At 36.9% G+C, this 26,839-nt stretch overlaps 1 protein-coding gene and 1 long non-coding RNA gene across 4 annotated transcripts in view; both read right to left on the bottom strand.

The window, feature by feature from the left end:
- Positions 1–1,418: 1,418 nt before the first annotated feature.
- nmo (serine/threonine-protein kinase nemo) overlaps positions 1,419–26,839 on the bottom strand; it is a 91,646-nt gene continuing 66,225 nt past the window's right edge. Inside the window, exons 3-9 of one of the 2 annotated variants that reach the window (XR_016196700.1) lie at positions 20,310–20,439; positions 11,886–11,941; positions 8,793–9,384; positions 8,525–8,726; positions 8,348–8,441; positions 7,345–7,846; positions 1,419–5,361 (exon numbers count right to left, since the gene is read on the bottom strand). Coding sequence is in view for 1 of the 2 variants with exons in the window: in XM_089259546.1 (XP_089115672.1) it covers positions 5,307–5,361; positions 8,348–8,441; positions 8,525–8,726; positions 8,793–9,384; positions 11,886–11,941; positions 20,310–20,439 (1,129 nt within the window). In the remaining variant the exon portion in view is untranslated. The remainder of the gene's footprint in view (positions 5,362–7,344; positions 7,847–8,347; positions 8,442–8,524; positions 8,727–8,792; positions 9,385–11,885; positions 11,942–20,309; positions 20,440–26,839) is intronic. The other variant, XM_089259546.1, reaches the window with a different exon arrangement.
- On the bottom strand, positions 17,021–19,085 carry LOC149091392 (uncharacterized). 2 transcript variants are annotated; one of them, XR_016196850.1, is made up of 2 exons: positions 17,397–19,085; positions 17,021–17,332 (listed from the first exon to the last, which is right to left on the bottom strand). It is a non-coding gene; the product is annotated as an uncharacterized LOC149091392 (long non-coding RNA). The 2 variants fall into 2 exon arrangements; XR_016196851.1 differs by having other exon boundaries at positions 17,401–19,085.

Raw genomic sequence — 26,839 nt, 5'->3', positions numbered from 1 at the left:
TGTGTATTATGGTATCAATGTTAAGTATTTATGTTTTTATGTAATTCTTGAAAAGTAATCTTTTTTCTTCGTTTTTGCTCGCTTTGAATATAATTTACAAGTTGTATCAATTTAGTTAGTGTTAAATTGGGAGTGTGTTCGTGTCCGTGTGTGTGGTATAGGTATACATATTATAATTACATATATACAGTTATCGATCTGTTTACCGATCGCGTGCAAATTGTAGTGAGAGCTTCTAATTGAAATGGATGTTTTCATATATATTTGTTAGCGTTTCAAAATGTGCTACGATTTAATATATACTTTAAATATTTTCACATATACATACACATTCATAGAGCATATAGGTTTCCTTGTTCGTTTTCTTTTTACAACATTTATAATGAATACATATATGTATGTTTATATATATATATATTGTATATGACATTGTTAACTACTCGTACATTGGTTTGTGTTCTACATCAAATTTATCTGAGAATGTTGTTAGGGAGTGGGTACTCGGGTAGAGACAGGGCTACGAATAGGGGCAGGGGGTGTTGGAGTTCGAATATCGAGTGCTTTATACATGTTTATTTATTTATTTTTTGTTTTTTTTTTTATAAGAATGGCTATGCATTGGAAAGAGTTTGCACTCGCCGGCTTACATCTGACATCTACTCGATTTGGTATCATCAATGAGAAGCAATCACAAAGTTTACTATATATATATAATATATTCCGATAGATATATGCTATATACGCTTTATATATTATTATTGTATTTGTATTTACACGATTTCTCGCTGGTTGAGTTTCTCTTTAGCAGTGCACATAGAAGCGATCCTACGTAGGACCCGCTACAAGTAGGCTCTATTGGGCTAAGCAACTACGAGTACATTCACAATCAGAACATTAAATTGGGTTTACAATCTCTACATTATCTCTTTACTTTAATCAAGCGTGTTCTCTACTCACATTTACATCAAAAATTTTTGCATTTTAATTGTTATTTTGTTTCTTGTTTCATTTTGGGGTTAAAAAACTGTGTCACAATTTCTACAAACAGCCTTTTGTTAAACATTTATGTATTTCTGTATGCAATATTTATGTTAATTATTTGTTATTTTAATTTCATTTCATATGGAATTCAGAATCTTGTTTTTACACGTCTTTATGTTTTTCTTTCTTTTTTATAACCTGAGCGCATTTTTTTTCTGTTAAGAAAACTTTTGTTTTTTGTCTTGCCAAAAATGTTTTTTCTGGCACAAATTTTTATTTTATTTTATTAGTTTTGTGGTTTTTATTTCCTCCAATCATTTGTATTTTTATAAAATTTAGAAGCAGCTTTTCGTACTGCCTCGAAATATTCTTTTCAATTCAGCTTTTTTTCCGCTTGCCAAAAACTGAAAATTTTTGTTACCTGTAATTTGAATATCTTTTGTTTTTTTTTTGTCTATAGAGAGTGAGAGTTGTCGCTATGAAGTTTCAGTTTATTCGCAAATATTGTCCATACATACACACATATGTATATATTATTTTGTATCATATATCGTATATCGTATATAGTAGTGCTATATATATATATTCTTGGAGAGAAATGCATATACGTACTTTATAGCTATAAATTCTAATTGCAAATGCATTCGGTTTTACAAGTCCACCCTAATACCTGCATTAGGGTGAGCCACGACGAGAAAAGAAAACCAAAGTAAGGCTATGAAATTCTATATTGAAATAAAATAAAACAAAAAGATAGCTTCGTTTTTTCTTTTTTTTTTTTTATACAAACAGTTTTACATGATTTTTTATTCACTCTCTGCAGCCAACGTAAACTCATCGCATTATATTAGGTAGTTTATACGTAGGTTCTACTGTATAATTAGCACATATATATTTATATTGTATAGTGTATATCTATGTAGGTCAAATACTCACTCTCTGCAGCCAACGTAAACTCATCGCATTATATTAGGTAGTTTATACGTAGGTTCTACTGTATAATTAGCACATATATATTTATATTGTATAGTGTATATCTATGTAGGTCAAATACTCAGCTTTTAGTTTGTTTGTTTGTTTGTTTTCTTTTTTTCTGTTTACTTAGCTTAACTAACAATTAAACATTGTTGAAACTTATTGAAACATAAGCGCCACGAATTTATAGACAAAGTTTAGCATAATTATTGTATTTTATTGTATTTGTATATATATATATAGAGATTTATATATATGTAATGTGTGTGTTTTATTTTGTTGAAAATTGTGCAAAAAAAATGTACATATGATTAACTATATGGTTGTTATATATCTATATATTCTTTAACTAAAAAAATGAAAACTAGATTTCATTTGGATTATATATAATGTATATATGTATATATATATGTATTAATATATAAGTATTGGTGGGGTTTTAATGTTATGTACATGGTGCTTACATTAAGTCAAAACGAAATTACATATATATATATAATGTATGTATGTATGTATGAAATTGTGTATTGGGTGTAAAATGTGCTTAGCTGCTAATGTAGTTGATAAATTGTTTTGCATTGCATTCGTTTTTTATTTTATTGAACATTTATTACAGTTACATTTAGTAAACTAAAAGTATGCGTGTGTGTCTTAGCATTCGAGTATGAGTGTGTATGTGTGTGTGAGTGTGGGTGTGACCAAAATATTGTTGTCTACATGTATATATATAAGAAAAAACTGATTATTTATAAACAAAAGTTTTGTTGTAAGAAATCAAAAATATGAAAAATCGTTGGCTACATTTAACGGTAGTTAGCCAGATGAACAATATATATATATATACATATATCGTATATTTCGTATAGCTCTAACGATTCTCCACTTTTCGCCTTTTCGTTTGTTTTCATTTTGTTTTCTTTTGCTATGAGATCTCCGTGAAAGTTTGAATTCATATTTCGTTTCCTTCATATTATATCGTCTTTAGGCGTACGCTAAATTAGTTATATCATCTATATATATATATGTATATGCGCATATATATATATATAATTTAAAACTACATACATAAGAAAGCAGCACAGTTTAGAGTCGAAGAAATTTGTTTTGTTGTTTGTTTTTCTATATCGAGAAATTGGCTTCTAGTTGAGCGCCTACAATTTTCGAGAAAGTTTACGATTTACATAGGTCGAAAAGACTTCAAAAATTACGAATACATACATATAATGAATGCACACATATATATATATGCTTTGTTTTTGTTTTTCTTTTTTCATATATAGTTTTGCTACATTTAATTACATAATTCAAGCATTATAAATGGTTTTTCGCTACGTTTTCATTTTCTTTGTTATACCAAAAACAATTTTCCTGACACTTTAATTCATTTTCATTTCATTCATCATCATTTTCATTCAGTTTATATACTTGATGTATATATATGTATACTTATATTTTGCATATAGGCGCGCTTGTCAACCATCTCTTTTGTAAGGAAATGAGAGAACTCAGTCTTAAACATATACAGATATCAGTGTGAAATAGTATATATGGGAGCTAGAGATACCAAATAGATCTATTTATAGCATTTTGTTGGCAATGAGCATTCCAGTTGCTAGTCGAAAATGTCCAGAGGGAGGGCGAGGGGGGGCTGGGGGCTGGGCTCAATTAAACTATATTACAGTTAAACTAATTAAGATTTAAGAACTAACTTTGAAATGGCCCAGCGTTCAGCGGTACAGAGACAGGCAAGCGAGCGAGAGTGTCCACTTTAGTGAGTGCTGACTATGCTTGAAACGTCTGGGCACATTCACTGGGGGGCAGTGTGTCGTCCACTTGTTGGTTTTGCTTTTGCCACACGCACACACACACACACATATACTAGTGTCTGTGTCTGTGTGTGTGCGTGCGCTACGAACTAAACGAATTTGCCAGCAAAAGGCAAAACAAATTGAATAATAATAATTAAAAAATGTTAAAACTATGCATATAAATTGTCATAAACTAAGCGTTAAGTAGATTAGATTAATCAAGAAATTAAAATTTATTTAATTATTTAATTGCATAGTTGTTTGGGATTTATGCAATTTAATCAGTCCACGGTTAAAAATATTTCATGTGTGTTTTCTATTTCATTCATCATGTTCTGCTATACATATATATATGTATATACATATATATGACATATACAGAGTTACAGTTATACATATACAAACACACATTGAATACATACATATTAGTGATCTTAAGAGCTTTCTCTATAGAGCCTTTTCTTCCTCTTCTTCTTCTTCATTTTCTACATATAGTTAGAAACCAGTTTCAAAATTGAAGCGCGAATATGTGGAAAATAAATAGTTCTTGATGTTGTTATGTTTTTTAATTAGTTTTTAGAAAATATTCATGTTTTCTTTGTTTTGTTTTTATAGCTGCTACACATTTATATATATATGTATATATAGAGAGAGAGTTCTATAGTTTTTTTTTCATATAGTTATACACAGAAAAAAAGTTTGTGTAGGTGTGTGTGTGTGTGTGTGAGGTAAATTTGGCAAACAAATTTCTTGTTGTGTGTGAGAGTGTGTGTGTGTGTGTATATATATTTAATTATTAGTACACACACATATATATATATATGTATATATAATTTGTGTTTTGCACTAATTGCTAATTAATTTACATCGAATTTTTGTTTTTTTAAAGCGCTTAAAATAAAAAAACATTTTGCAACTTGTTTATTAGACCAAAAAATGTTTGCTTTCCTTGTGTTGTTGTTTTTTTAATATTTAATTTTTAGTGTTATTTTTCGTATTTTTGTTCTACCAATTTTGTCAAGCGCAACAAATTAATTTTTTGTTGTTTTTTCATATTTAATTTGTTTATAATGAATTTGTTGTTTTTTCTCGAATTTGTTGTGTTTGTTGTTTGTGCCGCAAACAATTTCGATTGTTGTTTGCTTTGCTTTACTTTACTCTTGTTTCTTTCTTTCCTTTCTGTTTTTTTTTTTTAGACTAGTTTCAGTTGAGTTACGTTACATTTTGTTAATTTGTTGTTTGTTTGTTGTTTTAGTTTCGGTGGTGGAATGCTTTAACTTTGAAACAGACAGCGCTGAGCAAAACTGTTCTTTTTGGCGCTTTCAAATTGTTGTTGTCGTTGTTATCCATTTGCTGTCCCGAAGGCGTTGTAGCGGAGCTGCCAGTCGCCAGGCTCCTTGTCCATATTTGATATAGCTATATACATATGTCATACACATACATAGATATATAGCTGGCTATTGTTGTTCAAGTTGTTGTTGTTGTTGTTGTTTGCTGAGTGTTGCTTTTGATATTTTAGGCAGCAATCGCCTCATTTTGCCGTCATTCCCATTGATGCGGCGAAGGCGGCAGCTCCGAAGGATGTGCCACAGTGGAGCTGATTTCGAAAATATTAAGAAAAATAAAAAAAAAGAAAAGAAAATGCGTACATTAGTCAAGTCTTGGATCAGAATATTTGTCGCTTCAAATACATTTAGATAGAGCGTAGAGCACATGCAGCAAACTACCCAAAAAAGAAAAAAACAAACAAACTAATGAATACAACATAAAAAGCCAGAGTAAAGCCCGCAGTGGAAGCACAATAAACAATAAACAATAAACAACAAACCAGCATAAGTTAAAAATTATAAATAAATGAAGTACATGAAGGAAAAGTAAACTACATTTAAATAGATTTCGACTATACAACCAACAAAACCAAAACATAATGAAATCAAAAATCAAATATTTTATGTATAGAATTTTTTGTTAATTATTTTATTATTGCTTTTTTTTTTCAAGACTTGAAGTGAAAGCTTTTCAAGCGGTTTTATTCTACTTTTGACCATTGTCACTGCTGCTCAACTGCACTGATTTATACATATACATATATATATACATGTTTACATATACACATATATGTATATATATATATATATATACATTGCTAATATTTTCAATATGCATTTTGCTGTTTGTTGTTGCTGGCAGTGTATTAAATGTAGTTGTAAATGCTTTTTTCTTGGCCAAATTCATGATGTAGAGTTAAGGGGGCCGGGTGAGGGGGCGTTTGCTAGTAGGGGCCGTGATATAGACTCTCATATGGCTAATTGCAAATATGTACAAGCTAACGGTGCTCATGATTTGATTAGAGAAAGAAAACAAAGGGAAATATATAATTTCGGCATAGCCGAAGCTGGCATACTCTTGCAGTTAAATACGTTTTTCAGTTAGAGTTCTACTCATTCTCAAGTTTAAGAGAGGTCTTCTAGGGAGCAGTTAGAATCTCTTCTGCATGCCAATTCGATCTATTATAATGTGATAGCTATATGTTATAGTAGTATTATAATTTGATTGATTCTCAGGATTCAGCTATACTAAATTTCAACGGAGAAGCTTGAGAGGAGGCTTAGTTCAGATAGGTAGATAGTATAGACTTGGTTTCTATAGAACCTAAAGCAGCTGCTCCAAGTTTCAGCTGCAAAGCTTCACAGGAAGCTGACATCAGATAGATATAGATAGATAGAAGGAAGAGACTTGCAAGAGGTAATAAATATACAGTTACTGTTATATTAAAGAGTTCTCTCTTAAGAGTTCTAGCTATATTTTTAACAAAGTTCTATTCAAGTTTTAACTGCAAGGATGGTGTATATAATTTTACATTTATATGATAATGGGCGTGTCTCTGTGTATATATATGTGTGTATTCATGTGATTGATTAAAGTTCTGATATATTAAATGCGAATATACATATATATAGATTTATATATACTTGATTTATATGATATATGAGTTGCAACAAGATAAATATAAATTGGCTATGGATAGAGAGATATATGTATGTATATGGGGTTTATATTACATTTTATGCTTTGCAAGGTATTTTTATATGCTTTGCTCGAAATGTCTATGAAAGGTGGTGAGTATTTTTCTAGTATTTTTTTTCAGAATTCCAAAATTTCTTGATTTTTTCAAGCCAATTGTTTTCAAATATTTTTTGTCGACCAATTTTTGCGTTTGACATTTGACGAGAGCTAGAAATTTGCCAGTTTGGTATTTTTTTTGTTTTGTAAATAACATTTATGTACACAAATAACCCATTTAATAATAAATGTAATGAAAATTAAAAAAAAGATGAGTATTATAAATGATTTTTATACACATTTGCATTAAACAAACAGAAAATAAAGTAGAAGTTATATATTATAAAAAAGGAAGAGAATATACATATGTATATTTATATATATGGTGAACATAGGCATTAAATCATATATATATAGATATAAATTATAGAAAAAAAATTATAAATGATATATATATTTTTTGTTTGGTTTTAGCAAATGTATTAGAGCAATAAATGTATTTGCTTGATCAACAGACCTAAAGATTCAAGAGTTGCTGCTGCCGACGTACCCACAATAGTGTAGTAACGATATCGATATCGATATATATCGCTGCAATGCGATTCTTGGTATCTTGCTCGCTTTCTCGCCCGCTTTCTTGATCTTGCTTGCTTTGTCTTTGTCTTTCTCTTGATTCTTGTTTCTTATGTTTTGTTTCTTTCTCTGGCGGCTTTGCTATTATTCTTTTCTTTTATTTTCTTTCTGTTTTGTGAGCTTCTGCTTGGATTTTTTCTTTCTTTCTGTGTTTGTCTTTGACTTGATTGGTTAATATTGGTATATCGGTACGCGCCTAGTATATATACTTGGTCTTTGTCTTGGTATTTAGCCTGCGCAGCGGCGGCGGCGGCGGCAGCAGCAGCGGCAACAGCAGCAGCAGCAGCAGCGGCAGCGGCAGCCTCAGCGGCAGCAGCAGCGGCAGGAGCAGCAGTGCAAGTTGTGGTAGTAGTGGTAGTAGTAGTAGATATTCTCATTCTCATTGGCTTAACAACGCAAATATGTAAATTAAATTTGATAGAATTGATTCAATATTAATGTATATCGATATTGATGTATAATCGATATTTTTGTGTAAAAAAAAAAAAAACGATAGAAAAAAAGAAGAGAAAACAAAAATTAAAACTCGTTTTAAAATATATATATATATTATATTATATATAAAGATAAATCAACAATAGATAGATAGAGAGAGGGAGTTGGAGATAGAAAGAGAAGGATAGAGAGAGAGACGTTTGTGGACTTCCTTTAAGAAAGAGAGATAGATTGAGAGAGAGACAGACAACAATGTGCGTGAAAGAGAGAATTTCAATTGTCAACTGAAAAGCAAATTACGAATACAATTCTTTTGGAACAACAAAAACAGAAAAAGAAAGAAAGAGAGAGAGAGAGAGATAGATAGGTAAAGAGAGAGAGAGAGAGAGGGGGAGTTTGGTTGGGTTTCGTACGCAACGTGCAGCGTGTTCTATGGCTGGATGGCAACTCACCTGGCAAAGCTCTTGAAGGCCGCACTCTGCGGATTAATGCAGAGCGGCACGCGGCCCGTTTGCAGCTGCTCGGCAATGAATTTGTGCATTTCCTCTGTGAGAAAGGGACGGGAGGGGAGTTACGTATTTATAAAATGCTCTTGCGACTTTTCGTTCTCGTTCGTTTATTTGACTTACCCTTCACCTGCTGCACCGAGGTGAGCTTGCGCTCCCATAAATCATCGAAGGGCTGCCCGGCGGAGGGCTCAAAGTCCGCCGTATACTGACGCATTCCGGCTGAGGTAGTGAAACAGCATTTGCACATGCACGAATGATACCGCAGACGTCCCTCATCCAGATACGGATGCGCCAGTGCATCTGTCACCGAAATGCGCTTGTCCTAGAAGGAGCGGAAGGGGGTTACAGCTGAAAGATTGAGTGCCACTTAGGCCAGAGTCTGACTTACCGGATCAAAGACCAGCATCTGGCAGAGCAGATGCACCGCCTCGTGCGTGGCATGTGAGCTGAGCGTGTAGAGCACCGAGAACGATGGCGGCTTGGGCGCCCGCCGCAGCATGTGTGTGCGTGCCCCCTCGCACGCATGACGCATATCCTCCATGGTGGGCGTGCCCAGCAGCTCGGTAATGAGCTCCAGCTGCTGCACCGGATTCTGCGCCTGGAACAATATGCGCCGGCCCAGCAGCTCACCAAAGATGCAGCCCACCGACCACACATCCACAGCCGACGAATAGTGGCGAGCGCCCATAAGTATTTCGGGCGCCCGATAGTACTGTGTGACCACCTCCTGGGTCATGTGCTTGGCCTGGTCGGGCTCCTCGACGCGCGCCAGCCCAAAGTCGCATATCTTCAGCACACAGTTGGAGTTGACCAAGAGATTGCCCGGCTTGATGTCCCGATGCAGTATCCTGGCCGAGTGCAAGTACTTGAGGCCGCGCAGTATCTGATAGAGAAAGACCTTGATGTGATCCGCCGACAGGTGCTGCGGCGACACGATGATCTTGTGCAGATCCGATTGCAGCAGTTCAGTTATCACATAGCTAGAGTTTCGATAGAGTTAAGGAAATAACCAATGTTATTGGGCCACGCGCTAAAGTTTTCTTTTTGGGGCTTGTTTGTTAGCTTTAAACTTTTTCAATTAAGTAGTTGCACGCTTTAGCTTCAGCTTTCGCTTTGGCTTTGGCTTTGGCTCTGCCCACAACTTTGACGCGCTGAAAATAGATATTCTCGCTTTTTATTTTCACAGTTTGCCCTCAATCAGCAAATAAAACCTGTGACCCCAACGAAGGATGCGGTTTCCACGCAAGCCCTTTGGATTTGCCAAATTGCTAAGGCGAGAGTGTGTCTGTGTGGGTGTGTGTATAGGTGTAGTTGAAGGCGTGTGTGAAGATGTTTGTTCTTGGCAAATATGTTTAATTTGTAGAGACTCGTCATATCTTATAATGGCTGCTTCAATGAGTTTTCCTCAAACGAATCTCAAAGACTTTACTAGAGAGCTCTTAATGACTTTTATCAATTAAATATAGAAGCATATTCCTCTTACTATGTAAATTCATACTATTCTTTACATTACTTTATTTACTGATAAATTTAAAGCCGTCAAATAGAGCTGCCTCCTAGGGCTGGGTAGCCAGCATTTCGCCTCTCTCACACACAGAACTGCTCCGGTGCCCAGCGAGCAGCTACCTTAAGCTCTTCAACTAAACATTTTCTCTGCAAGTGAAGCGCCTGCCCATGATCTGCCTCTCGATTGCCAGCTACATTTGCATACTCCTCATTATACCCTGAACCCATTGAAAATGGGAAATCAGGGTATAATGGTTTTGTTAAAATGTATGTAACAGGCAGAAGGAGGCGTGGCAGACCCCACAAAGTATATATATTCTTGATCAGGGCGACGAGCTGAGTCGATTTAGCCCTGTCCGTCTGTCTGTCCGTCCGTCCGTCTGTCCGTATGTTTGAACGCGTCGATTTCAGAAGATACAAGAGCTAGAGACTTCAACTTTTTTTTAAAATGTCCGTATATATCACGCGGATATCGAGTTTATCACTAAAAAACGATAACTCATTCCGATACTTTTTTATCGATAAAAAACCTTATCGAAGATCACTAAAAAAATTTTATCTCCTACATCTTTCAAGCTAGAGTCTCCAAATTTAAAATGTATATTAAGACGCATGTCATACAATTTCGGTTTTTGTTAAAATTTACCCCCCACCCCCAAATCCACCCCCTCACCCTCATCTTTGTAAAAGTCGTATATCAAATACTAGAGACTTGTGCTTCGGTATACACATACATTTAAACATTACGAATACGTTCTGAAAGTTACATTACGATCGTACGTCTAGAAATTAAATTATTCAATAAATAAGTTCTCCTAATATTGCCAGCACTGCAGCGCAACCCAAACGCAATCGCCTGTATATGTGAGTGTGTGTGTGTGCGTGTATTTGTTTACATGAGTGCGTGTGTGGGTGCTAATTATTATTGAAATATCAGTTGCTTGTAGGGTTCAGGGGATCTCGTAGTCGAGCAGTCTCGACTAGAGCTTTCTTACTTGTTTTCTATTCAAGTGTTCATGATTTTCTCTGCTTGCCAATAATCTCTTGTGCATTGCCTCTACTCCACGTAGACTTCGATAAGCAGCTAACTTGCACTCAGCTTAGCTTGTGCTTCTCTTTAGCAACTTTTGCTTTTAGTTGAGGCTTCTCTCATTTTTGTGCTACATTTGCTTACTTCCTATCTGCTCTTCCATTGCATGCTCTGTCTAGAATGTTCTCGGCTTGTCCTAAATCTTTTACAGCTTCCCATCTACTAATTAAATGAATGATTTGCTTATGATTTATTATGTTTTATAGCTAGAGCTGCATGGAAGATACATAAGTAGAAGTCATCTCAGTCAGGACTTGACAGTAGTCTAGAATATATTTTAGACTCTGGCTTTATATAGCCCTGTTCTTACAACTTTTTCCTCTAATCAAATGCCATGTCGACGCTGCTTCTGATCTCTTTCTACACTTGTTTACTTCAAATCTTATATAACTTCTTCTTCTAGTCTCTCTATTATTTTCTGAAAGGTTTTCCCCGTTTCATGTCTGCCTATTCATAATCTCTTAAGTCATATGATACCTCTTTGTATATATATTTTATATAAGAATTCTCACTAAATTCGCTCTTTACAATTCTTAACAGTTTCAAGCAAACGTAAAAGATTATCAAGTTCTTAATTTTACTTTAGTCTGACTTCAACTAATTACATTTTCAGGTACTCCTTCTGTTACATTTGAAACCTTCTCTTGCACTGCTCAATTGCATTTTATAATTCCCACAAGTTTGCCTTAAGACTCACCAAACTCTTTCAAAATTTGCAAGAGTTATTCAATTACGCTTGAAAATTCCTAAAGACAACTCAAAGCTTTACTTAACTTTTACTCAAATTGAATTCATTTCAGCTTTCAATTAGTCAAAAATCGTAAAAACAAAACTATTAAATTTATAGTTTTTTTTCTTTTCTATTGTTTGTTGTAAAAAGGATACATTTCCTGAAAGAAGTCCAAATGTGGTGGCTGTAAAATGTCCAAAGCTGACAGCACCTGCAAAGAAAGAGAGAGAGAGAGAGTGAGTGAAAGAGTGAGAGAGAGTTAGAGAATTGTTATAGCCGTGTTTCGTTAATAAATCTCGACACACACACACACACACACACACACACACACACACACACAATGTTGTTGTTAATATAGACGAGTGTGTTTATTGGCTGTGGCATTAGCCACATAAATCTTAAAACAATGCTGCAGCATTACACCTACAACAACAACGATGCAGCGGGGACGCCCATTCGAGCGGGCTGAGTGGCCAAGATCATAAATTATGCACTCCAATAAAATATAAATAAAAATCAAAAGCTCGCTGCTTCGCTGCAGCGCATCAAATGCGCCATTTAGTTGCATGTTAAGTGTCGCTGCCAGGCACTAAAATGCCACAAAGTTCAGCGGCAGCAACTGACAACTGGCTGACCCGTTGATGATGTTTAGCGGCAGATACAAGACACGCCACTGTCTGTCTGTCCGTCTGTCTGTCTGTCCGTCTGTCTCTCTGTCTGTGGCAGCTACGCTTCGGGGGAGTTCTGCCCGCCTGTCTGTCTGTCCATCCGATTGTCTGCAGCAAAGGCAACGGCTCTATAAGACAGAAAGGAATGAAAAAAAAAAAAAAAAACACACCAAGAGCCAAAGCAGCACAAAATAATAAATAAAAACGGGACGAACCGGCAAGAACTTGATGGACAGCAGCAGCAGCACAACAAAGAGCAACCAGCAGCAACAACAACAACAACAACAACAACTGGCAACCGCGCTGGACAAGCGTCGACAGAGCCAAAGCCCTGAGCTGCCGTCGCTCTGCCGCTGCCGCTGCCGCCGCTCTACCTTTCGGTGTGCAAGCCCGAGCTGCAGACAAGCGCTGATTTATTTGGCTTGCGGTCAAAATGATGAAGGAACTTGCCACAAAGCCCAAATGGCAATTCTAACGGGGCGAGGCAGACGGGCAGCGGCGCATGTGTTGCAACAATGCTGTGCGTGTGTGTGCGTGGCTGAAAATCAATTTTCAATATCATTCAAGCAGCTCAAATCGCTCGCAATTCAAGAAAAGTGCCCAAAAAACAAAAAGCATATAACATGCGAAATTGTTGCGTGTGGCAACAACAACAACAGCAACAACAACAGCAACTGGAGTAAAAACAATCTATATGTGTGCGCATATTTGTTGCACAACGCACACACTCACACATTGTTGCTGCTGCTGCTGTTCGACTGTCTTCCCCCAGCTGCCTGGATTTGTCTGTTGGCCACAAAAATTGTTGCAAAGTGCTTCAGCAACAACAACAACAACAACAACAACAGCAGCAACACAAAAAGTGCCGCCGCGTTGCTAAGCCGCCGACTTCGATGTGTTTTTTTTTTAAGTGGCAACAATTTTGAGCCTTTTTTGTTGTCGTTGTTGTTGCAGTTGTTGTTGTGTTCATTTACAAAAGCCAAAGCTGTGGCTGCCGCTGGGTCTGCGTCTTTCGAGGGTTTCGCTGCGTCGTCATCGTCTTTGGCTTTGTTTCTTTTTTTTGGGCTCAGCTAAGTTCGTTTGTAATATTTCGCGCTGCTTGCAACGTATAAACTGCATTTGTTGCGCTTGCGGTTTCACAAGCGACAACAGCAACAACAACAACAACCAAAGAACAGCTTAAGGCACAACTGAAGGTAGCTGACACAAAACCAAGCTTAAATACTTTGGCTTTCAAATCTACTCAAAATGCTTGAGGTGAAGTAAGACAAAGAGTTTTAGTAGGGAGTACGGCTACTGCTATACATATTTATATAGATAGTATTAAATATATTTATATATATATACATAGGTTTGTATACAATATATGATATGTTTCAAATCAATTCCCTTTCAGGGCTTTATTATAAACTAAACATATTTGCAATGATTCTTTCTAAATTTCTTTACAGAGGGAATACCACTGCTGCTGTAACAAAAAACTATATATAGCATATATTATACGGGATAATTACTCTACCTCTGTCTTCTCTCACACTTCCAGATGCCATAGAAAGTAGCTTAAAAACTTGAGCTTGCCATGAGCTCGCATTATTTGAAGTGATTTGAGACAAAGACTTATAGAAGAGGCACTGCCCTGATTGCTACACATTATACATATAAAATACATATATTACAATATCCAGCCCTTCCTCCCCTCCCCTCTCACTACATTAAGTTCTGCCCCCCCCCTTTTTCGCGCAGTGCATCATGTCAGCCCTCGAGTAACGCTTTGCTTTGCTTTCGCTGCCTTCCGCTTGCTTCGCACATAATTTGTTGCAAGTTGCTTTTACTGTTGTTGTTGTTGTTGCATGTTGTTGCTACCTGGCAGTGCACTCTTGCCCTCACACGTGCAACGCCGCGTTGCAGCTAATTAACATTTTGCGCTGTGGCAATCAGCAACCAAATTTATGCAGCTCATATTGGCAGTCATTTTCTTTGTTTTTCTTTTGCTTTTTTGTTGTTTTTTTTCTGATTGCTGTCCTTGAAGCAGCAGCAGCAGCGCCTGCAGAGCAGATGCCAAAAATAAGAAAACAATCATAAAACAGCAAGTGAGAGAGTGCGATTATTGGCTGTGTATGTCTAGCAGATGCCGGATATTACAAAGATTTTGCGGGCAATGCCTAAAGTTTTGATTTGGCAAGATTTTTGAGAGTTTTGTAGAAACTCGCTTTGAACTGCCTTAAGTGGGTCAGATTTGATAGAAGTATTTTATATATATATATATATATAATTATTTTTTTTTTATATATAAATATTATTATTTTATATATAATTTTATGATGTTGATGCCTGCAGCTTAATTTCTACTCACATTTAAGCACTTTGAAATCTATTTTGATTATCAAAACTTGACTACAAAGTAAGGAAGGAACATTTATTCAGTGCAGTTTCAATATATCATGCAAATCTCAACAATTCTGCAGTTGAAGAGTTTCTCAATAAAACCTTCTTCTGCTTCCTTTGGCCTTCAATGTGTCATGAATTTAACACACAAAAATTGCTTTAAATTCTGTTTCTTTTACATATGTATTATACTCAAATTTCCTGCCACCTTTAAACATTTAAAATTTGTTAAATTTCATCAAAAGCGTTTTAATATCCTGTTTGCGCACTCTCAATGCAACTTCAGCTCATGCAGAGGGCAAACAATTGCTCTAAAGCTAAACTAGGCGTGTAATAATAATAAACACAAACAGCAACAGCAGCAGCAGCAACAACAACAACAACAACAACAACAACAACAACAACAACAACAACATTTAACGAGCTGTGCAAACAACTTAGACAACAACTTTTGTTGAACTGCAACTACACGAGTTGCAAGTTGCTAGTTGCAAGTGGCAACAGCTGTGGCAGCACATTTCAAACAGAGAGAAAGAGAGAGGGAGAGAGAGAGAGAGAGAGAGAGAGAGAGAGCGAGAGCGGGCTGGGCAAGCTGAAGAGGAAGCATAAAAAAACTTGAAGTATGTTAAAGCTAAACATAATCAAGAACAGCATCTCTGCTTCGAGACTCTTTGTCATCATCTTCTTCTACCTCCTCCTCTTCTTCTTCCACTTCTTCTACTTCTTCTGTTGGCCCCTTTTTAAACGATTTCAAGTGAATTTTCTTCAAGTCGCTCGCGTCTCTAAACAAAAGCAAAAGTGTTCTTTGCTAGCGACATTTTCATTTCAAGCCAAAATTCTAGCTAAATAATTGTTACAGCAGCAGCAGCTGTCAACATTTCCAGTTGTTGTAATTGCCGTAGTTGTTGTTGTTGTTGTTCTTGTTGCTGACTAATTAAAAGGCCACAGATTTTTGTAAAACAATTTCATCAGCTGCTTTGCTTTGTGCCTGGTTTCAACCTTGAGCCGCGTCGAGTTCTTCTCTTCCAGCTAAAATGATCTAGCGTGGGATATGTGCCACAAAGTAATATTATAATATGTATAGATGTATCTGGCATATATGTATAATCATATATCTATAAGGCTCAATTGACATTTCAATTGCAATGATGATAACAACAACAACAACAACAACAGAAATTTGCATGCAATTGATGCCAGGCATCAAAAACTTGAAGTCAAACTCAATCATTTGCAGCAGCAGCTGCAACGGGGTTTAGGGGAGGCGGCAGAGGGGTGTGGCAGGCACACACTTTATCGTCGTCGTCGTCGTCGTCGTCTTTGGCTGCTGCATGTGAGAAATGCTTTTGAAATGTGCGCCACGTACGTTGCAAAATCTTTTATTGAAATTCGCAATTGAAATAAGCAACAATGCATAATGGGGCAAACATTTTGCAGCGATTTGTTAAAATGTAGAAGGCGCACACACACATACATACATATATATAATGCACTGCAGAGCAAACACACACATACATACATATATTTGGTATTCTGCGCCATATAATGCCAAAGCAATTGAGACGATTGCCAGTGCCTGCGCTGTCACTCAAAGAGCTGTTACACTGTGTGTGTGTGTGTGTGTGTGTGTGTGTGTATGTGTGTTGCCAGAGTTGGCAATTGGCAGGAAGCAAGCACAAAACTGAAAGGCAGGACTTATGCAGCCAAAAGAATCACAGCAACTGCTATGGAAAAGCGCAAAGGCAAAGGCGAAGGCAAAGCCGTGCAAATATATTTATATAGAATCTTTACAGAAAGGAAACCCATTAAAACTTAAACAAATTCTGGCCGAAACTAAGTTAGGCAAGGCTTTAAGAATGCAAACAGGGTTTGGCAATGTGTAGAAGCTATAGAAATTAAAGTAAACTCGCTGAGAATTCTAAGTAAAAGCAGATGCAAAATTTGTCAAGCATTTGAACTTAGTTAACATAGGTTTAACATTAAAGCTGATAACATTTAAGTAAGATAAATACAAGTTAAAATCTAAATCGTATCAGCATTATTATAATATATTCTAAATTATCTCCAGACACATCTACTTTCATTAGCATATACAAGTTTCAAGTAAATTATTCTCAATTCAGAAAGCTCTCTTTATTTACTTTGCTATATATCTGCCCACATCGCAGATGGCTTTAACGGCAAGTCGCGCTGTCAGATGACGTATTCAGCTATTGACTACAGCATTGTCGTCTCTAGCTTATTTCAGGTTGATTGCACTTGCTTGGGATATGCGACGCGTCGCTGCGTTGCATGCAGGAAATGAATATGGAATTGCCACAGGAAACCAACAATAGACACAGCACGAGACGCTCCCCTTTTATACTACGTCCTCTACTTCGCCTCTTTGTCACTCGTTTCTCTTCTTTTCCATAGAGCACTTTGCATATTGAGACAACATTTGCATAGGTGTTGCCAGGTGTTGACATGTGTGTGTGTGGGCAGAGCGCGCTTCATTAGGGCAACTCTTCATCGAATCGAATGCATTGCATAAGTTTTGGACAAGCTAACTAAATTAACAGAGTCTGACTTGAGTATTACAATAATAATCGACTTTGCCTCGCTGCTGCTCACCCACGCTCAATTCGTTGGCCTAATAGAGCAGCGCGAATTGCACAGTGTTGGTAAATGCTGAAGGTTGTAGTTGACATTTGCAGTCAAGGCAAAAATCATGTGTGTCAAATGAGAAAAATAAGTGGAGCGCGTTTCTAGACAAACCTCAATCTGACATTTTAGCCATGGCAAATGTCAATCAATTATGATTTGATTTGATTTGAAAGTGAAACTGAAGGGAATTAATATATATAGGCATTAGATTTAATTTTATATCTTTATTTTACTTTGTTTTTTCAAGTAGTTCTTGAAAAGTTGAGCTGTTTTTATCTGTAGAGTCCATTGAATCGTTCTTTTGATTCCAAGATAAATCTACATTAATCTTAATTCTAACTGCTTACGTTCTTCGTGCTTAAACTTGAATCTATACATTAAGAATATATAGGAAATATATTTTTCTTTACACATTTATCTATTCAAATATAGGAAACATATGTTTCGCAATATTCTACTCTATTCAATATATAGGAAGTAAATGTTTTGCCGCTAGAAAAAACATACAGACAAATTTCATGGCAGTAATTCAAAAGCTAGTTACCATAGCAAACAAATCTCTGTCTGCTTATTATCAGTATATATATACCTTATCTATACAAAAATCTATCTGTCAGGCGTTACACATTTCGTGTCAAAGCTGTATAGTGCGCTAAAAAGTATATGTATATAAATAATGTGTGCAAAAAATAAAATCAGAGATCGCTCAGTGCACGTGCTCGAAACAGAAGTGAGCTGAAATATGCAGATAAATAAATTCAAGCAAATCGCCGCAAAGTCACATAAAATTGGCCATAAAATCGCAGCACAATGCAACGAGGCCCCGCGCCGTCTCTCTCCTATCGCCCTCTTCCCTCTTTTAGTGTAAAGTTGTTTTTTTTTTATTAATAATTCTAAATGTTGTATGAAAACCATGATAATTCTTTTATATTTTGCTGCCATTTGACTTTGTGTGGCATGCTCTCCCTCTCTCTCTCTACCCCTCCCTCTCTTGCTCTGTTATGTTAACAAATTTGCATGCCCCAAAATGTTTGTAGTCTCAACTTTTATTTTTCTGCTTTTCTTTGCAATTTGTTGTGCATAAAATTTGTTTGTCATAAATTTGTTTTTTTTTTTTTGGGGTCCGACAGCCTTTTGTGGAAAACTGGCAGCAGTCAGAGAGTGGGCATGGCCTGCCAGTGGGCGTCACTTAACAATATACGTACATAAATATGCAATATGTTGTTGCTCACTTAAGCAGCAGCAGCAGCAGCTGCAATGAATATGAATGAGTTAATTAATGCCCTGATAAATGATTGATTTATAACTGCCTGACTAACAAAAGCCAAGGCATAGAGATCGAAATCGAATTTCGTATATTCCAGAGAACTTGTGAAACATGAAATACGACTGACAAATTGAATGTGCCTCAAGATAAACATGATATATGAAGTTGTTAGGCGCAGTGTGTGTGAGGCCTATGAAGTACATTTCGATATATTTTGACTTGAATAGAAAATTCAGTTGAAGGTTCTCTAATCATTGCTCAAATTTGTCTAGAAGTAGGGCCTTAAATAGGTGCACGCAGTAAAAAGCAGCGAATGAGAGATTTGAGCTTAATATTATTAATTACGATACAAATTTGAATTGTAAATACTTAAAAATTAAAATTAACTGAAAAAAAAATAATAAAAATATGAAAATAAATGAAAATTAAAAATATGAAAATAAATAAAAATAGTAAAAATTGAAATAATATAAATATAAAAAATTAAATGAAAATAAAAATAAATGAGATATCAAAATACAATTTTTAATACTTACAAACTAAAAGATTTATAATGATTTAAATACCACAAAATGTGAACTACTAATTAAAAAAAAGGATGATTATTATGAAATAATAATTGTATATTTTATTTTTATTTTTTAAGCTGCTTTGCATTATAATTTTTTTTTTTTTTTTTTTAATTTTTTTGTAAATATATACAATTGATATTTCATAATAATCATCCTTTTTTTTTTTTTTGAGGCTATATTGTTTTGTATTTTAAGCGGATTTGCATTTCTATTGCATTATTAATTTTTTGTATATTTAAAATAATTTCTATTTGATAAAACTCTTTAGCCTGCCCACATAGATACATATATGTGTATTATTAAAAATATATATATATATATAGTATATATATATTTCGCTTGTAAACCGAGCTCTCATATTGTAGTTATATCATTGCTACTCATCTGAAACGTTTAATTAATGACAATAATTACACAGCCAATAAACGACACTTGCTTGACAATCAAACAGACAACAACAACAGCAGCAACAACAAAAACAACGAAACCCAACATCCAATAATAATAACTTCAATTTTTGAGCTGAAGTTCAACCGGGAAAGGCGGCAGTTAAAACGAATTTCTCGCCAGAGCAGGCTTTCAGGGCAAAAATAATATAATTGTTAATAAATGCGCACATAACATGAGAGCCGAAGAGATACCCTGTAGACGCAGTCAGAGCTGCTGCCCGCACAGGCAGGCAGGCAGGCAATGCCGCCTGCTCCTTGGCATTACAGGCTATTATTAGCCAGCAGGCAGCCACTGCGTATACGCAATATTCCACACAGAGTGGGCGAGCATGAACAAATAAATAAAAATACAGAAAATATTTGCATTGTGTGCGCATAGTGGCAGTCGCCGCACAAATAATCGAATTGCTTTTTTTTAATTAAATTTCGTGTCATAAACGCGACGCGTAATTAAATGCAAGACAATTTTTTGTATTTTGTTGTATTTTCTGTGCCCTTTGTAATATCACAATGGATTTTAATATATATGTATGCACATATATATGAATGAATATAGTTAATGCATGGTGTATAAAGTTGTTCAAGTACTTACGTTCTCATGCTTGAAAAAGCAAAGCATTTTGAGCTCACGAAAAACACGCTTGGATGAGACCAGAGATTGGAACACATTCGGCAGCTTTTTCAGTGCGACGCGACGGCCATCGCGTGGATCTGTGACGGCCCTGTAAAAAAAATAGATAAGTTGCAGTTAGTAAAAAAGTAAAGTAACATTGAAGAAACTCTCTCTCTCTGTGAGAGAAAAAAAATAAGATATTAAGATAAGTTTTGCCAGCCCAGAGCGAAGAAAAGTAAAGTCTAGGTAAATAACGGTGAAATTTCATGTATTTGCGACCACTCAGGCGGCATTAGTGAGGCGACTGAGCTGGTGGAGCGTAATGGGAACTAAACTTTGCATTAATATCGTCGAAACAATAGACCCCTCACAAAAAGCAGCGAGGCCACTCGAGAGACAAACAAACAAGGCTACTCATACACACTCACACACACAGACTAACATATACATAAACAACAAATGTCGATTGTTTTTGTCTAGCAACAAATAAAAGGGGGAGGAGTTCAATGAACTTGGCTGAGAGGCCTATGAACGCCTAGAAGTATGCAGGCACTGCGGCTCCTTCCTACACACACTCTCTAGCTCTCTCTCTCTCTCTCTCTCGCTCTCTCTTAAATTGATGAACATTGCAAATTAGCAACGCTAAAAAGGTCAAACAACAGACGAGACACACACACACACACTCTCTCCCTCTCTCCCTCTCTCTTTCTCTCGCCATCTAATTTGTGGCAAGTGCGTGTGCCGTGCAACGTGTTTGACTGCCGCCGCTGCGGCGGCATCAACACGATGCTGGCTTTGCTTGGCTTTCAGCAGTCAGAGTTCTCTGGAGTTTTTATGATGCCATTGGCCATGGCCAAAAAGTGCGAATGTCTGGGCCAAAGAGCCAGGGCGACGACGTCTTTTGTCGCCGTCTGTCTGACTCACTCTGCAGTTATTTACACACACACACACGCACACTCTCCCTATCTCTATCTCTCTCTTTGTCTGTTGCAGCCGAAAAAATATTTTTGTTATGATTATTCTAGCGCTTCTTCTTCTTCTTCCACTCTATATGTGTGTTTTTTTTTTCTTTTGCTTCTTTCGGTTGCCTTGGCCAGCAAGTGAGAAATATTACGCAGCATCTTATTTTTACCAGACTTGTCAACCGTTTCCAAGCCTTCCTCTCGTATACCCTGCCCCTCTCCCCCCCCCCCCCCCTCTCTCTCTCTCTCTCTGTCTTTACTTATCCCTTGGCTTTTACTTTGCCGTTTCATCTATGAAAAGTTGTTCGCCGTAAATCTTTGGAATCGTCGTTAAGCGTTGAAATTATGGCAGATTGCTGTAAATTGGATTGAATTGCTCAGCGTGCAGATGAGTCATCGCTTAGCTCCCATCCCCGCCCCCGACGACTCCTCCAGCTCACAGCACGTGCGTCTGTTTTTTCGCTAGTCTACATTCGGGCGCTTTGGCCCGGTCATTTGCATGTCTAATGGCCAAAACGGGCCCAACTGTTGGCCGCTTAATGATAATGAGCTGATTATACAAAGCGAAGCAACATTCTGTACGCTATATATAGGGTATTATGCTAAATTGTGCCCAGACAATGCTTAAGCATTCAAGTGCGTAAAGCAGAGCCGTAAACACGTCTTAAGAAATTTATTTTTGTAGCCCACTGAGTTGAAGAAGGTTCTGGGCACTGTGATTGATTGATGTGATTGATTGATTATGTTGTATTTTATCTGCAGTTTCTTATTTTCTGGAATGCCCCAAATGAGTAAAAGAAAATAATAGAGGCTTTGAACTGTTGGCTATAAAATGGAACTTGACATTGAGTTGCGAAGAAATTCCTAAGCAACCTCATAAAATATGAGAACAACTTTTCTTGTTTATGTAAAATGCAGAATTTATGAAGAGCAAAGAGTCTAAATTGTAGTATGAAGAACTATATGAAAAACATGCTTTATATGAAGAAAAGATTTTACTATATGTAAAACATGAAGAAAAGATTTCATCATAATCTTAGATTTAATTTTAAATTTTAAAATAGTTTATCTGCAAATCTAGACTGATAAATTCTGATTCAATATCAACTTATTTGATAATAATGTACCACAAAGTATTTTATAATCATTTATCAAACTTATGACCTATAAAAATATATAATATTTATCTAAATCTAATATGGAGTTACTAGATTAAATTTCTTCTTATCAACTTGCATTCGATATTCCCTCAAAAACTGCGCCATTTGGTGGTTGACTCTGAACAGCAAGACCTTGACGTCAAAGTCAAATCAAAAGAGGAAATCGAGCATCAACACACACACAAACACATTAATATTTTATGGTCATCTATCAAATTGAAGAGAGAGAGAGAGAGAGAGAGAGAGAGAGAGAGAGAGAGAGAGAGAGAGAGGAAAACAAATCAAACATCGCTCGTCTGTTCCACTCTGTTCTGGTTTGTCTTCTATTATTATTTGTGGCAGCTTCAATTTACAAAAGGCAAGCGAGTCGCTTTTAAAGAAAATTCAGTTTCAAATTGGGTTAAATAAAGTTTTTTCTATGTGAGAAAAAACCATAGAAGAAAAATTGTAGAAAAATCGTGGAAAAACTAAGACAAATAATGCTGATGTAGACAGTTGATAAAAGAGAGAGAGAGAGTGAGCTAGAGAATGCCTTCGTTGCCTTCGTTGATGATGGATGACAAATGCAAGCACATTGCAGCACACACACACACACACACACACAGATAGAGACACATATGCCACACACACACACACACACACTGGCACAGCATGTGCTCGAATTGTGTTTTCTATGGTTTTTGGCTTTATCCTGCGCTCAACGCCCTTCCCTATATTTTCTCTTGCTTTTCAATGGCAGTTAATGGAAAATCATTTATCATGTGCGTGTCGCAGTTGCTCTGCCGGCACTCGTATAGCCAGCAGCGGCAGAGCAGCAGCAGCCAGCCTCAACTTAAAGTGGATTCTTAAGAGTTGCAGTGAAACAAAAAGTGCCATAACTAAATGATAATTACCCAGGCAACAAGAGCAGACGGACAGACAGACAAAAGATGAAATCCTACACTGTAGAAAGATTGTTGTTGTACTTTGCTTTGTTCGCTGCTGAAGGGGAACCGAAGGCCCTTTTTGGTTGATGGCCCGCTAGGCCTCTAGCTGCAGGGCTCATCAATTTGTGCTGGACAATTTGTGCACGCAATGTGAAAAGTGTAGCAAATCGTTGCTAGTCTTTAGATTGATTTCAGAAAATTAAGCAGGAGTGAGAGAGAGAGAGAGAAAGAGAGGTGAATGCTGGACTGAAAGATGCCCTATAAATGTTAATCATATAGAGATATGGATAGGCCAAGAGAATGAGAGAGGGAGAGAGGGATTTTCAGTGGATTGTTATGATTATATATATATTATGTTATATGACTTTAAAGGTTAGTTGTTCCATAGGCTATACTTTGCACATGGAGTGGGGAAATTTCTAATATACCTAGCTTTATTGCTCTCAGAGATTGTTAGACTGGGGATAAATAAAGTAAATGTTCTCAGAGTAATAAAATAATTAAGTATATAAGACTGTAGGCAAAATTGATTTCCTTTAACATATCTCCTACATAAATTCATATGCCAAATCCTATTTGTTATCAGCCTAATAGTATTCGACTTCACAGAGATCATATACATTCATATACTATATCCCTATATTTATAGCCATATCTTAGCTTTTCTTTTCACATTGCTACCTGCATGCTGCAGCATACCCTATGCTCACACTTGTACAGGGTATGCACATAATAGTCATGTACGCTCTTGTTGCACACAATTGGAAATTACATTTTTTTCGCTCTCATTGCTACACAGTTTCTGTGTTGTTTTTTTTTTTTTTTCAGGTGGCTGCAACGCGCACGTTTCGTGCTCAAGTGTTGACTGGGGCATAGGCGAGGCGCAGGGGCGTGGCTCTGACCCAAATCTAATCAGACACCAATGTCCGCTTGATGCAGACAAAAAAAAAACGCCAGCTGCCAAAATGGAAACGAACGAAAAGTTCAAATTGCGATTTCTCTGCTCATTCTCGTTTTTCGCCTCTCGTTTTGATTTTAACTTTATTTTTGGCATTTGTTAAGTTCTCAACTTGGCTTCACATTTGAACGGTTGCCCGGTCCTTGCCGTGGGCCAAACTAACGGTCACAGCTGCCCCTTATTTTCCATCCAGTGCAAACATTTGTGTTTTTAGCCCTTTTCAAGCCATCGCCAACGCCACCGCCCACACCCCGCCCACTTAACATCAACTCGGTCTGTTGGTCGTTTGCTCGTTTTCGTCTCATCCCATTTTAATATTATATTTTGCATTTTTTAATCTCATTTGATTTCTTCTGACATTTTGCACATGCTTCTTGAATAACTCATCACCTTGGCTCCGGTTTATTCAATTCATAAACTGTTCCATCACATTCCACAAACGAGCAGTCGTTGCCTGAGGCCTGCCTCGACTTGTTACGTCTGCCTTCATCATGCAGCGACCCCTTGCTTCCCTCTCTCTCTCTCTCTCTCTCTCTCTCTCTCTTGGTGAAACTCCTTTGGCAGCTCCTGTTGCCCGTTCATTGAACTTTGTCGTCGTCAGATTCAGATTCAGATTTCTTGAAAATCATTTTTACGAACAGCTTTCGAGGCGCGGCCTCAAATTGAATTTACATCGAGACTTTTGCCTTGCTGCTGCATCCTCTTCTTCTTCTTCTCTCCGGCCATCACAAATGCTATTAGGCATTCAAAATATATGTACAATGATTCAATTACTAATTGCACTTTGGCCATTATCATAGCTCATTACGTTTGCATATCACAGCAACTAAATGTCGTCTGCTTGCCAGAGGTGGGCGTGGCGGTTGCATTGTGTTTCGCGTGTAAATTTGTAATTTGTATCGTTGCTACTCCAAAGTGGCATCATTCTGATTGCATCTATCACACACGCCTAGCCCTCCGTCCGGCCAACCCTCGGCCCGTACTTGTTGGGGCTTGTTCAAATGTTTGTCACAAACTTCTGCTGCTGACCCTGTGTAGAGTCCAGGCGACAAATATGACAGATTGCCAGAGATTTGACAGATTAGAGATGACAGATGGCCAGAGATTCTCTGGACAACATTCTTAAGCGGACGTTAGGCAGAGATCAACGCGCTTTTATCATACTCAGCTGAGAGTTGAAAAGAGAAAACCTTAATGAGGCTTAGTGTGAATTTAAATGATCTTCAGAGATTTACTCGAGAGCTGAAGAAAAGTGAGGTGTTAGCTTGAGAGAGGGAAGTGAAGGGAGGAGAAAGGGAAGAGAAGATAAAGAGAGAGGTAGACAGAGATAGAGAGAGTGGCATAGACAAGGAGAGTGAGAGAAAAAAGATAAAGAGAGGAACAGACATAAGCAATTGAATGGAGATCTCATAGAAGAAAAACTTTGTATTGATGTCTATGTCTATGAATAATGCATAATATATATAAAGAGTATATATAGGTATCTTAAAGCAATCTTCCAAATAAAGAAAACTAATTATATAATGCCATAAACAAAGATACGAAGCTGCCAAGAAATGATATACTATTTATGATGACTTATGAGAAATATTTCAAGGCATAGCTAAAAACTTTACCTCGAACTCTTAGGAAAATAGGGAAACTCATCAAATCTGTATTTAAGCCAAGCTAAACGATGCCTGAGAGTAAGTAAATCCACTCTTTGCTTACTCAGACATCGCACCATTAAAAACCTACTCAAACTTCAGTCTGTTCTCCTCACACCATTTTCAATTCCAATTCCAATTCCAATTCCAATTCCAATTCCACTTCATTTCCGTCACATTTGTCGCCTGAGCTGCTGCAATTGTGTAGCCGCCCTGCATGCGCCTGCATGTTGCCGCATGCTGCTAACGGCGCGACGCCTAATTCGCATGTTTCGGGCACTTCAGGCGCTGCCGACTGTTATAATTATGGCTATGGATTCCAATACCAGCGGGATGCTCGAATATCCCAGACATGAGAGCGTTGCACTTATACCATACAAACATAATTACATGTGCGTGTGTGTGTGTGTGTGTGTGTGTGTGTACATGCGGGTGTGCGTGTGTTTGGCACATAATACGCAACATTGATTGCAACATTTCGCTGTTGTTAATTGACAAATGGCTTGCGAGGCGCAGCTAAATGTGCGAGCCAATGCAATTAAAGCAAATTGAATTTGATTACATAAATTTCATATATACATCGTTCTATATATATATTTATTTGTATATATGTGCGTGCGAGTCGAATTCAATTTGAAACTAGCCCAAAAAATGATGCTACTACCTGACCCAAGCCCATGGGCCACCCTCTCGGGCTGTGGCAACATTTTGATATCGTCGCTCGTCTGCTTCAATTTATGCGCGTAATCAATTTTACAAATGGCCTGCAGGCCAATGGGCGTGGCGCTGCGAGGGAGGCGGACAGCGAGACGTTGGCAAACGAGCAAGAAATAAATTTATGCAATTTAGAATTTTCC

Source organism: Drosophila navojoa, chromosome 4 (assembly GCF_054131105.1).
Source record: "Drosophila navojoa isolate 15081-1374.11 chromosome 4, UAZ_NAV_1.0, whole genome shotgun sequence".
Taxonomy (NCBI): Eukaryota; Metazoa; Arthropoda; class Insecta; order Diptera; family Drosophilidae; genus Drosophila; species Drosophila navojoa.
The sequence above is the reverse complement of the archived record's forward strand: the minus strand, read 5'-3'. Positions and strand labels throughout refer to the sequence as shown.